This window comes from Beta vulgaris, chromosome 2, assembly GCF_026745355.1.
Source record: "Beta vulgaris subsp. vulgaris cultivar EL10 chromosome 2, EL10.2, whole genome shotgun sequence".
NCBI classification, from domain to species: Eukaryota; Viridiplantae; Streptophyta; class Magnoliopsida; order Caryophyllales; family Amaranthaceae; genus Beta; species Beta vulgaris.
In genome coordinates, this window is record NC_079203.1 from 223,388 (window position 1) to 238,328 (window position 14,941).

The following is a 14,941-nucleotide window of genomic DNA, read 5'->3' on the forward strand; positions in this document are numbered from 1 at the left end:
GACATGTTTCCATATCCTTTTTCTTCGTTTATCAAGTTGAAAATAAATATCAATTTAATGACTTAAAGTATAACAATATTTTATGCCCTCTTTTCTATTTACGTCACTATTTTTCTTTTTGGTATAGTAAGTTACAATCTCTTACAAATTAACACTTTTCTCAAATCAGTTGGTTCAATTTAGGTCAAATCTTTTAAGGGGAGGGGGAAAGAGAGAGGGAATATAGAATCCCCCTCAACAAAAGCTCCTCATAGGGTGTAATTATATGACTTCATGAATCACAAAATTGATAACAAATTCAAAGAATGCGATTCTCTTTCACTAATTATGGGTTAAGAACCACACTCTTATAGCTCCAACCTCTAAATTTTCACTTTTCCCATTACCAGTAAGACAAACTTTAAGATTGAAAAAAAATACACTAATTTAATTCTCTTTCATTGATGATGGTGAGAAATCACCAACGGTGGTTGTGAATTGTGTTGTAGAAGTATTATGCAAAGTGGTAAAGTATGAGTCATCTAATTGTGACTACAGAGATTTTACATTGGATTTGTTGATACCATAAACATGTAGGAAAAGTGTAACACGTCTCTGAATCTGTATTTGTGAACAAACTTAAAAAAGTTGCGTAACAATAAAGGCAAAAAGGGATGCACAAATGATATACATCATTTGGGGTTTTTGTTTTTAAATACTTAGGCAAGAGTCCAACTAAACAGCTAACACCAAATACAAGATATAGCTACCTAATTGCCCTTCATTGAATTTGTAGCAAGGACAAATAGGTATTTTCATACCGTGTTAGCTAGTTATCTAGGGACAAGACAAAGTGTGCCAAGCCTCCAATTACCCATTTTCTAGTTCAATGGCTGGTAAACTACAACTGGTGTTCGACCACTTCAAGTTGCTCCATGACAAAAAGGAATGAAAAGTACATTCTTCTCCCGATCAAACAACTTAAGAAAAGGAATACTATCTAATACCCAGCTTTAAAAAAGCTAGCCTAATATTTCATCATTAGCTGCATTATGTTTCATCATTTACATATATAACTGAAAAACCAGCAATAAAATTCACTATACAAGACATGTTGGGCAAAGGCGCACACCTGACTACTGTGGCCAGATGCCCAAGATGAATGCCAGAAGCCACACAAACTGGAGTATAAATTCTTGTAGCACTACGTCGACGTGTATTTCAGTCGTTCAAGAACCCATTGAAATAAGCAGGGTCAAGACGCAGAGGAAACCCGTGGCTTAGGCTCCTAATCCAGAAAAGTAAATTAGCTCAGTTGCATCTTCTAATAATAGAAGCAACATTTTTTCCGATCTCTTCTTTTGCTTGCTTTGAGACAGGAAATTCTCCAATGTACATGTCAAAAAAGGCCCCTGCACAGATAGACATCGCATAAAAATTCGGAACTTCGTTTTCAAACTCTTCCCACACTTCTTTTTCCAGGCAAGGGACGGGTAAGATTCGAGATAGAGATGGTGACCAAAAAGATGGAATATTGAACCAGTTTTAGTTCATTCAACTCTGTTCATGATCTTGCCCAACTGCCTCATACCACGTTAAAAAGGCACAATACTAATTACGTCCAGAATTACTAGGCAGATTGTCCATATCCCTCATAATTAAGGATATGACACGATTCTGATTAGAACCTTGATAATAGTTGGACAGTTGACACTCTCTCCTCTTTACTCAACCTTGGTAACGGTATTTTGGGAAAATAGTGTCCGACTCTTATTCCTTGATGGAGAGAGTAGTTTTCTAGCTTTTTTTTCCATCCTTTTATGAGAATGTGAGATATGCAGAATCTTGGTTGGAGGACTGAAGGAGGTAACACCCAACATTGGAGCTCACAGGTTACAATGTGATTTGCACTTGACGCCAAGGAAAGGCACTTAAATGAAATAAGAAAGCAGAGATACAAAAGAATCACTTACTACACAATTCCCTGCTATGCACTGCTCCGATTTGGTTACCTCCGACTGCACGACAAGGTTGCCAGTATTAGTTATGAAATAATTCTTAACGTAAGGTAGCTCTAAGCCTTTAATACAGCTACTCACTTTCGGTAATCAGCTGTCCATCAGCAGTTCTTCTGACGTCAATTATTGTACCCTGGGGAACAAAACTGAAAAAAATAAGACGTCTATACTTGAAAAGGATCTAGGGACAGATAATCTGTATCTCTAATGGCTTTCTTACAACAGGCAATGGAATATCTTTTGTGAAATAGGAACCAAATGTTGTGATGCATTTGAAATCAGTTTCTGGATTTGTCTGTTAAACATGGACAGAGGAAAAGCAGAAATTAATCCAAACAGCTAAAACTTTTTAAAGTGATACATCAGAAGATGGACGCCAAACAGGTTATGATTTACTACCCTGGCTAATCTTGCTCGGAGAGACTTCTCAAACGTACTGCAAGAAAAGAGGAAATAGAAGTTAGAAGAGACAAATAAACTGAATCTACAACCCCATCATCCATCAGCATTTGCATTTCAACAGAAAAAAGATCAGCTCCAAGACAAAAATCTTGCTCAGCCAATTTGCATGTGACTGAGTGCAGAAGCTGGATTAAATGTATACTTCATATTAAACTGAATGGGGTAGCAGGAACTTTTCCTTTTCCCTGTCTTGGGTGGGAAATGTTGGCAACTTAGGTTAGAGTATTTGCTTCAAGACTAAATTGATGGCTAGAACAACCGAGCTTAGCTTAATTTCAGATTATGAAGTTTTCTGAAAAGAAAAAGTTACGGAAATTTGACCATGGATGGAGTAAGGGAGCAACAAGTTAACACTGAAGTCTGACATACAAGGCCCTTAAATGATAGAGAGAAGGATGTTTCTCATTGATAAGTTAACCACAAAGACAAAGAAGTCTAACCCTTGGAGAACGCATGATAGAGGCCACGAATCACGATCTTAGAAAAGCATATCTTGATGGACCATTGATGGCTACGAGAACCTCACCATCATTTATTACTAAGGAAGAGACTTAGTGAGAAAAGGACTGTATGACAACTAGATATCCTCGCGTTAGCATGCTACCAAGTGTGTGTCCTGAGTCCATAAAAATCTAGATATGGCAGCCTGGCAAGTCGGCCATTAAAAACTAGGAACACTTCTGTTAAACAATATATACCATTAAAAATCTTCGACATCTTAATACGAAGTCCATATGCAATGTGAGAGACCCATAATATAGGATTCCAACATATATTAACGAATTGTCTCATTCGGTGCTGATAGTCAAACAACTTAAACCACAGTGAATATGTTATATGGTCCTAAAAGATGGCATTCTCTATATACCGTATTGATGAAGTGTATTTGTCATGTGGTCCCTAAAAGATGGCATTCTCTATATACCGTACAGATCCCCCATACAACCCTGGAAGAGAAAAAAAAAGGAGGGAAGCCACAAACAAATTATGAATTTAATACCTTCAATAATATAAAAGAAATTCTAGAAGATAAAATGCAGAAGAATCTTACTCTTTAACTGTATCAATTTTCATACCACTGTAATTAACCACAAGTCTAACCGTCATCCCGATATCTTCCCTGCACCATCCACAAAATAGATGTTATCATTAAAATATAGTTGAACTCCATGAAAGGAAGATAGATCAGTTCTGCGTTCATAAGAGTAGTAAAGACTGAAAGCTATGATTTAGACTACAAATCAAATGGAGTACCAATGTATCCACTAACAATGGAACAGTTAATAAAGTGAGCATAATTTGTTGCCCAGTTCATGAGCAGATACTTGATACACTAGCAATATGAACTTGGTTCAATATATACAAGTAAAAATAAAATGCCAAATGCTTTGGATGATTTACTATATATTTCCTTCTTTTAGGAGGGATCCTTTAAGATCTTTATAATGGTTAATGATATATGTAGCCCTTAGGGCTACATATAAGCATTAAATACATTTCTTTAAATGGAAACTGTTTAAGAATTCAAGACACATTTTCACATCAATTGAGGTAATAAATGCTTGATTCAATATTTTATTTCCATTTTAAGCACCTTATACATAGCCCTAAGGGCTATGTATATCATTTTCCCTTTATAATAATATATTTCTGTTACATTTGCATGTTTCATTTAGCTCTGAGAGACTCAGAGTGTGGTTTCACTGTTTTAAAAGGGAAGGTTTACTTTATTACTCTTGTAGACCAATGGAAGTTGCTTTGCCCAGTTTTTAAGCTTGTTTTGTTTCTGATCTAGAATTAAGTCAAATAAAAATTGAAGTACGAAGGCGGTATACTCCTAAAAATTACACACGAGTAAGCAGGTATAGTATAAATAAAGGTGGTTATTCGGATTTTGACAACTAAGGGTGCATTCTCTTCAGCGTAATAAAATGTGTAAAGGGGCTGACAAGGTCTAATCAGGGATGATCAGGTGTAAACATAAGGTGAAATCAGCCATGAGATCTAATAGGTTCAGTTCAAATCCTCATATGCTTTAGAAACAAAAAAATGTGTGCTTGGATGACGATATGCTCTAGCAAAACAAAATTCATACCTAAGAAGATCCTCATAGAAATCATGGCGTTCTTTGAGATCCACGGCTGGAACAGAACCATATTTGGAACCCAATTTCTGACAGACAGAATAAGGATGGACATCTAAAAGAGAGAGATAGTTATAAAGCTTGTCATAGTAGACAAAATTATACGAGATCCATAATTATATTCAAATGTGAGAAAACTTACAAAAGCCGTAGGCATAGACCTTCAAGGATTTAATTCGAACAATAGTCAGAACCCTAGATCCGGTTCCAACAAGTACCTACAGGATAAACAGGAAAATGATTTGATGCTCCAAAGCATTTAAAATTCTCCATCTTATGACTCCTACACCAAGTCATATATCATATACTTCTAAAATCTAAGACGAAACAGCAAAAGGGCACAAGAAAATATGGCAAGTCAGATTGTTGAAACAGCCTCTCTTCTTGTTTATTCTGGACTCTGGATAGGTGTCAGGTTGTAAACAGTTATATTTCCCAAGACCTCCTATGGATCTACTAAATAGTCATTTTTGCTGTTGCACCCAAGAGTCGAGACAAGAAAAACACATTTCATGCATAGCTGGACATGATCATGCCCAAGGAAGAATTGAAAAGGGCCAACTTTTGAAAGAGAGTAGTGTGCAAGGAATACCGGGAGACACAAATTAATTACACATCAGTAACCAATCGGTCAGAGCAGTTTAACAGCCCTAGTTTTGGAAGAGAATAGTGTGCAAGGAGCCAAGGAATACCGGGAGACAAATTAATTACATATAAGTGACCAATCGGTCAGAGAAGTTTAACAGCGTTATTCTATTTTCTATATGGGCACATCATGGCATGGGTATTACTATTATGTATATATTTGTGCCAAAATAAGGGGGTGGGTCACTTGAGAATTGTTAGTAGTATTGACAAAGCTTATATAAATGATCTTATGTTCCACCATTTTCCTGATATGATGGTGCATTATTTACATGAAGGGATTTCAGATCACTCTCCTCTGGTGGTCTCCTTGTCTACTCAACATAATGAGGGTGGTAGACCTTTTAAATTTGTTAACATCTTAACAGAAGATCCTTGTTTTTCGGAGGTTGTGGCTGAGGCCTGGCATTCTACTAGTGCTCAGTATAAGCTTAAAAGTGTTTGGCTTAAACTTCAAGCTGTGAAAAGAGCTGTGAAACTGTTACATAAAAATCAATACTCAAATACTCATCTGAAAACCGCTTAGTACAGATCTAAACTTGTTGATATCCAAACTGATGCTGATATGGTTAGTAATGAGGAGTTGCAATATGCTGAGAAAGAGTGCCTTGATCAGTTAAGACTCTGGTCAAAAGTGGAGGAGAGTATTTTAAGACAGAAGGTAGAATGAATTGGCTGGCTCATGGTGATGCCAATTCTAGACTTTTCTTTACAGCTATGATTCTATGAAGGTTAGGAGGGCTAGGAATTCTAACACTAGGTTACAGGATAATAATGGTTAATTGTTAACAACTAAAGCTGATATCTAACCAGATATAATGGATTTCTATAAAAGTTTGATGGGCACTAGTGCAAGTTCGCTTCCAGCTATAGACTGCTATGAATTAACATAGCTTGGACACATTAATGGCAGAAATTAAGGAAGAAAATGAGTATTTGATTGAGAAACTGAAATTACAGCAATATAAAATGATAGTACAAGCTTTCGAGAGGCTTGTTCTCTCCCATTGAACTTTAAAAGCTCACCCAGTTTTTCCTTAACAATTTTCAACATACTTTTCTCCCTCTAATTATCTCTATATATAGTGTAATTACCTTAGCACAACTATCTAGCTTATTCCCCAAGCTAATAATTATGATAATACCTAAATTACCCTTCCCCTAAAATACCAGTTCATAGCATAGACTTGAACACAATCAGGAACAATCTTGAGTAATGAAGCTTGTGTTGCTTTGAGTCAACCAGTGACTCATGGGGAGATTGATAGAGCTTTATATTCAATTGATGATAATAAAGCTCCTGGGTTAGATGGATTTAATGTTGTTTTCTTCAAGAAGTGCTGAAGTATTATCAAGGTTGATGTTTAAGAGGGAATTCTGGAGTTTTTTCAAACAGGTTTTATTCATCATCCTATAAACATTACTGCAATCACTTGGGTTCCTAAAGTGACTCAAGCCACTCATGCTAAGGATTTCAGCCTGCTGCTCAGTTTTCTATAAGATAATTTCTAAAATTATCACTCACAGAAATCATCATATGATCAGTGAAGTTGTAAGCCCGGCTGAAGCTGGTGTCATCCCCGACAGGTTTATTGATGATAATATTTTGTTAGCTACAGAGCTGATCAAAGGCTATTCCAGTGCTCATGTTTCACCTAGGTGTGTCATTAAGGTGGAGTGGTGGACATTAAAAAAGCCTATGACTCTGCAGAGTGGTGTTTTTTGGAGTCAGTGTTATTGGAGCTTGGTTTCCCTGAAGTTTGTGTTAGATGGATCATGGCTTGTGTTAGAGGAGTGTCTTATTTTATACTTCTCCTTTTCAGGCTAAGAAAGGGTTAAGGCAAGGAGAGGCCTCTCTCCTTTCCTGTTTGCTTTAAGCATGGAATATTTGAGCAGATGCCTTGGTGAATCGAAGCTTAACCCTGATTTCAATTTTCATCCTATATGTGAAAGGATTCATCTCACTCATTAAATGTTTGCAGATGAGTTATTACTATTTGCTAGAGCTGACCTTAGTTCTGTTACTAAGATTATGGCAGCATTTCAAAAATTCTCTTCTCCTTCAGGCTTATAAGCAAGTGTTGATAATAGTATGTATATTGCTAGGTACTTGGTTCTGTTGCTGTAAATTTTGCTGATGCTAACTTACCTCAGGAGAGTTACCATTTAAGTACTTGGGAGTGCCTTTATCTTCCAAGAAACTTAATTTCTCTCAATGTAAGGAGCTTGTGGATAAGATTACCAAAAGAGCTCAGGGTGGATGGCTAAAAATATTTCTTATGCTGGAAGATTAGAACTGATTAGAAGCATCTTGAGTAGTATGCAGAACAATTGGGCTCAGATCTTCCCTTGGTCAAAATAAATCATCAAAGTTGTTGAGGAGGACTCCAGATTTCTATTGGACTGGGAAGACTCCAGATTCTAAGAACGCGTCAATAGCTTGGACTGCCTTCTACAACCCTAAAGTGGCTGGAGGTTGGGGTTTATTTAACATGCAAGTTTGGAATAAGGCTGCTATACTTAAGCTCTTATGGGATGTTACCTTCAAAAATAATAAGCTTTGGGTTAAGTGGATCCATGCTTATTACTTGAGGAAGCATACCATCTATAATGTTACTATTAGTAGTAACATATCCTGGTAGCTGAGGAAAATAGTGAAAAGTAGAGAGCTGCTGCATGAAATTGGTAACTGGGATGATATGGTTACTCATGGTAAATTTAGTATAAAAGGGCCTATTCTTTAATGCTGAGGAATTTCCAGAAGGTGCAGTGGAGAAGGTTGGTTAGTTGGTTTGTAATAACAAAGCCAGCCCTAGGAGTAAGTTTGTGCTTTGGATGGCAATTCAAAACAGGTTAGCCACTGTTGACAGAATCTAGTAAATGAAATGTGAATTGCAGCTTATCTTGTGCTCTTTGTCAGCAAGACAATGAAAGTATTCAGCATCTTTTCTTCCAATGCCCTTATTGTGGTGGGTGTGGGAAAGTATTAATGGTAAGTTAAAGCTTACTTATCAGAGGAAAGATTTCTTTGAAGAGTGTAGGACTGCTTGCATTAAGGCTCATGGGAAAAGCAAGGTAACTAGATTGTATGTGATGCTTTTTACTTAAGTTGTCCATGCTCTGTGGATTCAGAGGAACAATAAGGTCTTCAATGATAATTGTATCTATCTGCAGAACTAATATGAAATGAAATAAACTGAACTGATGTGAAATGAATGAAAACTGTAAGAGGAAACTAACTGAAATGAATGTGTCTGAACTGAACTTAATTGAATTTTTATTAATTCAGTCCAAAAGAACAGAGCCTTAGTAAAGGGAGATCATTTTCAGGGTTGGTGAGTCTGTGTTTGGTTGCTGTTGATTTAGCTTCAGTGTTTGCCTTTGTGTAGGTGTTTTTGCTTTGCCTCTGTGTAGGCTGCTTTGAGCTTGTTTTCTGTCCTTGTGTACACTATTTTTTTTGGTTATCAATAACAACTTTCAATTGCCAAAAGAGAAAAAACTTCCTTAAGATACTATCAAAGCAATGTGTTCTCGCTTCTCAGTGCATTGCATGTGCTTGTTCACTTTGCCACCACACCGTGTTGTCGGCCCAAATGTCTCATCTACGGAATAACACACCTCTTCCTAGTACATTGACATATTTGCATCTCCCCCGCTCCCACACCCTGTCTGCTTATGATCCTTACTAGAAAACAAAAACTCACTTCCCCCTTCACGAAGTCATGATCAAACTTGAAAACCTCAACCGCATATTCCACAAGTTTGAGAACATCAAACTGTGAAAACACAAAACACACAAACCTTTTATGGAAAACTGACAAAGTCGTTAAAAATCTCAGTCAACCCAAAATGAGAAACCAAGGATCTTTTATCGTACTTAGAGCTTTGAGTACATATAAAAGAAAATGGTTGTGTTATGGAGGCATCAGTGTCCTTGAAGCTTTAAGCAATACAAATGACAAACATTGTTTACTATTTTTCATATATTTTATTAAAATAGGTACGGATGAGATGACAACAATACTATGGATAGGCCTACTGGATGATGTGGATGCATCATAATATCTTGAGGCCCTGTTATACTTGAAAGAACGAGTAACTTCCTGTATTAGCCAATAGCTGATAGGCCCTCTAAACTGAAAGACATGATACAGACCTAAAGCTACTCAGATACTTTTCCTTTTCTGGGAGGAGGGAGGTATCACATGGGTTCTTTAGAGAAATTTACCAAAGAAATGTAAACTAGAAGCATATCAAAACTCTATAAACTATAAACCATGCTTTTATCACTGATCAAGTCGCATTTGCTTCAGGCCCTCAGCCCTTGAGAGAATAGAATCAGTTCACATATTCATATGAAAGGTATTCAGTTCTGCTTCCTAAAGTGCAAAAACTTCCGCTCATAACAAGTTGTTGAGTTAGAATAGGTTACTCAAACAAATATCTCCAAATCTGTAGGCCTAATTTCAGTTCACATATTCATATGAAAAGTATTCAAGTTCTGCAATTTCCTGAAGTGCAAAAAACTTCCGCTCACAACAAGTTGTTAAGTTAAACTAGGTTAATTAAGCAAATCTCTCCAAATCTGTAGGCCTAATTTGAGTCCATAAATCAAATTAAGCAAGTTAATCTGATAAGGAACGTGCACATCTCTTAACTAGAGTTAGGTATGTGAAAGATTTTAAGTGGTTTTAAGGATGAATATCGATGGGTAGTCTCAACAAGCAGTATTTTTCTGAGTTATATTTTAATGGCAACAACAATGGAACCCGGGTTAACAACCTTTTGAATTATTATCAAAAATTCTCTTACTCAAAGATTTAACCGGAAAAGCTTAAGAGAATTACAATATCATAAACGTCCAACTATAATTGTTGCCACATGACTTACATTTATAGACAAAATAATCCAAAACTCCTTAATCTCCCACATATTTTTAGGTCCATACAGCCAAACAAACTTAACTATTTGGACTTATAATCTTTTAGAGATCAAGCTCCATAGTCCCTACCATAATCAAAATAGACTAGATACTGCTACTTTTATCGCAAGTAATCAAGGTTAAATCTGTCCGGATTCTCAAAAAAAGTTTCCTAAAAGAATCAAAACTACCTTTTTATTCCCAGAGAAACGTATGATCATGAAAACCTAAGCTCCTAGTTCATAGATAACTAAAACTCTAGAATGTTCTAATGAAAAAAAAAAAACCTTGGTAAAACCCGAAACTAATGACTGAAAACGAAGACCAAGTAGGTATCATGTCCCATGAACTTTGGGCTCACATTTTATCTTAAACGAAAGAGAGATTAAATCAATTAAAATCCAAAACAACCACAACTTCCATCAAAACATGTTAGCCCTTTAAAAACCATAAACCATATTCTACAATTCTTGCTAGCTACTTATCGTGAAGCTAATGTGTTAATAAGCAAACTACATCCTATCAATTAAGTTTCACTGGCTAACTTACCATCATCTTGCAAAGAACATGTTCCAAGTGATTAAAAATCAGACTTCTAGCTTGGTATAAACTGGGATAGATATTAAGAACATGCGGCTTATTTTAATTCCTCTCACAAAAACCAATTTTAAGGCAAATGCATGCTGACTTCATTAGCCAGTAAGCCAGCCTTGATAATTCAGCCCATGAAAATTCAGATCCGTGAAACATACTTCTACAGATCCTACCATCCAACCACCCTCACATCCCAATAACAATAATTCAATCAAAGATACGTCAATGAGGAAAATTTTAAAAAAAAAATCCAAAACAGCTACCTAATATCAAGTTTTTGGTTTGGGTAGCCCTGACAACTAACAACTGGACATTGATAAATCTGTCACAGGGGCCCAGTCTCTATATGATCTCTGTTTCCTATTTTCCTCAGCTAAGAGATAATTTTTCCCCCTAGGCTATTCGAACTTCAAGTAACTCCTTTCTCCTTCCTTTTCTCGTTCATTTTGGCTCAAGTAGGAATTTTGTCCCACATCAAAATTAAGGGTCACATGCTCTCTGTCATCATTAGCCCCTACTTGTAGATCTGGCTCTCTCAACCTCTCTCTCCTACGCATCACATACCCCTCTCTTTCACTCCCTTTCTGAAACTTTCTACATGGTATTGTGGGACATTGTTCTTGAGTTAGTAAAGTACATAGTTTTCAAATAAACGATTACCTCTTATAAAAAGATTTTAAAAAAAAAACTATCCTCTAAATATAGACTATGTTCATTGAAAAAAGAGGAATCAATATTGAACTGAAAATTTAAAAGAAAAGGTTTTTTTAATGAGAATAAGAGGAATTTACATTGAACTCAAAATTTAGTCCAGGCGGAGGTGAAGCAATGAATAATGGAACATCATAAACAAGTATTTATAGGCTTAGTTAGAGAGTCATGTAATGAGTGCTCAAAGAAGAATGTAATGTTGAGCATATCTCAAAATAGGCTTAAATCCTACAAACATTCATAAACAGATTATAGTTGGAAAATTCCTCACAAAGACTTCTGTCAGTCCGTCACAGAACTAGTTTGTTCTATGAAATGAAAATTTCTCTTAAACACTAATGTAGCCTTAAAATTCGTCAAAATAAGGGCAATCATTTGGACGCTTTATGTCCATTAACTGACCTGAAAGGCAAACTTGCATGCCCAAGTCAAGCTCATGTGCTCAGTAATATGATCAACACGGATTGCAACAATAAAGGATAACACCAGACATAGGAAACTGTAACAGGCAAGTAGAAGTTAAGTCCAATCTTCCAAGTGCAATGGGAGAGCTATATTATAGAAGTTCATGCTTTCGGTCATCTTTTTCAAAATGAGCAACAAAACATATATCCAAAAAGTCACAAGTTAACAACAGATTATGAACAAAATTCAATAGGAATAAAACTATAACTGCACATAATAAGCAAAAACTATAAGCATGCCATCACTAGAAGTAGAGCTACCTCTGATGACAAATTGGATTGGTTGTCCTTGGCTAGTATGCTGTTTAAAACACCAGGAAATACAATGCCCGTTTTGGGTTCCACTGCATGTCTTTCCCAATTAAACTCTGGAAATGCATGACCGACACAATCTCGATGCTGAACATTGCAAGGGCTTTTATCCAGGGATCCCAACATTGGTATATTAGCATCCTCAGGTGGGATAGCTAACAAGCTTGTAGTTCTGAAAATAGGAGGCTAGTTGGTTAACAAGTAAAAATTGGCAAACTTGAAATCGAATTAACAGTGCATAACTGGAATCAGAGATAAATAGGGAACCGCTTACAAGTGATCAAGCGGTGGTATGAGGGCAGCAGCCAGTGAAAGCACAGGAACTGGTTGAACATTGTCAGCTACTCTAAAAAAATGTTTGAGAGAGAATGTTGAAAACTTATGACCAAAGAGTCTAGCGAAAGATTCTTGTGGGAATGTGAAGCAGGATGGAGTAATGTGTTTGAGTTTAGTAGAGGGGGTAATGTATTTGAGTTGTCCAATGGAGCTACTAGAAATGTGAGTGTCATGAACTTTAGTTTTAATCTGGGAAGCACCGGAAAACCAAAAAACAAAGGCTCCAGCAAGCTTAGAAAAGCAGCTAAACGCTCTTTGCAGTGCGACGCCTCCAGGAGCTAAGAGGTATTTAGAGTGATGGAGGGAGTTGTCGACAATCGAAAGGAAGGGATCAGTGAGCAGCAAATAATAAGGATCACTACCCCCATTAACATCCATCAAGAGTTTAATCAATTAATTGTTATTACTATATCAGTTTTGGTTACTGCCAAAAGGAAAAGGTTCCCTCCAATCTCAGCCTGGCAAATATTGCAGGAAAAAAGAATCGATTAATAGCCCGTTTGAATGTTTGATTGAGAGCGATGTCGTCTACATCATAAAATCATACTATGAATCAAACAATTTACAGCATTTGCGTCAATAAAAGAATGAATATGTGATATGCAAGTATCATAGCATCGATCATAACAATGATAATTAGTTCATTACGGAAAAACAAAACTCAACGACTCCATTGTTGACAGAAACAGATTATCATCAGTAGTACGCATAAACTGTAAAAAAGAAATTGAAGAATCACAAAACAAATAGGATACGGAAGGAACAAGAGTAGAAAGAATACCTGTTACGAAAGAGTTGGAAGGGAAGTTTCTGGGCGTCCAGAGACCAGATTATTCGACCAAATACATTATGAATGGAATTTCTTGCAAGTTTCACTTTCTTTTCTTCGTCTTCCCAACTCGATTTGGCGCTTTTTGCCACTACAAACGACCTATTTCACCCACCCGGAGCCCCACCTTGATTTTGGTATCTCTTTTGTCTTTTCAATCTCAACCTTTATGCTTTTTAATAGCAAAAACCCATCACTATCATAGTATCATAGAAGTGATCATGGGTCGAGTCGAGTTTTGGTCAAAAGATAGCTGGCTTGTTTTGGGTCAAATCCTTAAGTCAAGATTCACGTACCAAATCTCACTTGAAGTGCTCATAGAAAAAAGTATTTTTAGGCATCCTACAATATAGGTGAGTTTTTTTAGGATTTTTCAAGTGTTGTAGGCTATTTATTTATTTCATGACCCCTTCTTTAAGTGTTTACTTTTTTTTTCTAGCAAAACTCTGAATGGTTTTCAACGATGAGGATATATGATTTAAAATTTGAAATATTTAGAGATGCTTAAAGGTCGAAACGGGCTAGCCTGGACAGGTTTGTGAAAGGTATAAGGTGGACTGGGCCTTTTGACTTGTCTCCAAGTCAACCGAACCCAACAAATAATTGTGCGTTTCTTATTCAAAGTTTTCTTGTGCAAGTTTGCTTGAGCACCCCCAAAATCACCCAACCGACCTAATTTATCGGTGGCAATCACCCTACTGAAATTGAACCATACACCTACGCCGACACCTACACCTACACCTACTTACCCGCCTCAACCACCTTTTTCAATTGTTTAGACAACCTATCTCAATCTAGCTCTTGGATTCAAGAGACTCTTTAAAAGTTGTACATTTACTCCTCCCCCACATCTATACCTCTATACTAATATATTAAAAGGTGTTCCTCGATTTTGAGTGTTTTCTGCCATGTAATCCACATACAAAAAAAATAGAAAATGTATTAGGCAAGATTCAATCCCGGGATCACAAGCATATATACTAATATACTAATAACCACTAAACCAATTGATATTTGATGTCATTAATTCAAAGTAGAATATTAATAAATGAAAGCTCATATATGTAGTTGTGATGGTAGCTGTTAGTGGTTGATGTGTAGCTTTTAGCTGTTAGATGTCAAAGTGGTGGTATAACATGTTGATGTTCGGTAAAACAAGTTGTCAAAATGGCTATTTACACATAACTAGTCAAAAACTCAAATAAAACTTTAATATAAATTCATAGACCACTAAACAATAAACACTACTCCAAAAGCTACAAATTATACCTTTTGACAAACACTATCAAAACACTATTTTTACCACTAAAAGCTACTCATACCACTACTTAACCAAACACTCCTATTTTTCTTAATTAGTATCTTGACCGAGTCCAAACACTAATTAGAAAATATAATAGTGTTGCCAAGATAATGGTGTAAGTATCTTTAGCGGTACAAGTAGTGTTTATCAAAAGCTACAATTTGTAGCTTTTGGTGTAGCGTTTAGTGGTAATATAATTATATGTTACAATTTTGTTTCAGTTT

General features: G+C 36.3%; 1 protein-coding gene across 4 annotated transcripts; it reads right to left on the reverse strand.

The window, feature by feature from the left end:
- Positions 1–960: 960 nt before the first annotated feature.
- On the reverse strand, positions 961–13,569 carry LOC104906026 (fatty-acid-binding protein 2). Of its 4 annotated transcripts, XR_007270859.2 has the most exons (12): positions 13,367–13,567; positions 12,524–13,043; positions 12,199–12,421; positions 4,745–4,820; positions 4,555–4,657; positions 3,511–3,579; positions 2,397–2,433; positions 2,218–2,292; positions 2,079–2,130; positions 1,953–1,997; positions 1,199–1,391; positions 961–1,155 (listed from the first exon to the last, which is right to left on the reverse strand). XR_007270859.2 is itself a non-coding variant. In XM_010694715.4 (11 exons), exons 2-11 carry the CDS (start codon positions 12,961–12,963, stop codon positions 1,291–1,293), a joined length of 1,221 nt encoding a protein of 406 aa, XP_010693017.1. In that variant the 5' UTR covers positions 12,964–13,043; positions 13,367–13,567; the 3' UTR covers positions 961–1,290. The 4 variants fall into 4 exon arrangements, 2 of the variants coding, with proteins under 2 accessions (XP_010693017.1, XP_057248378.1); XM_010694715.4 differs by having other exon boundaries at positions 961–1,391; XR_007270861.2 differs by lacking the exon at positions 961–1,155 and having other exon boundaries at positions 1,294–1,391; positions 2,079–2,143; positions 13,367–13,569.
- Between the last annotated feature and the right edge of the window lie 1,372 nt (positions 13,570–14,941).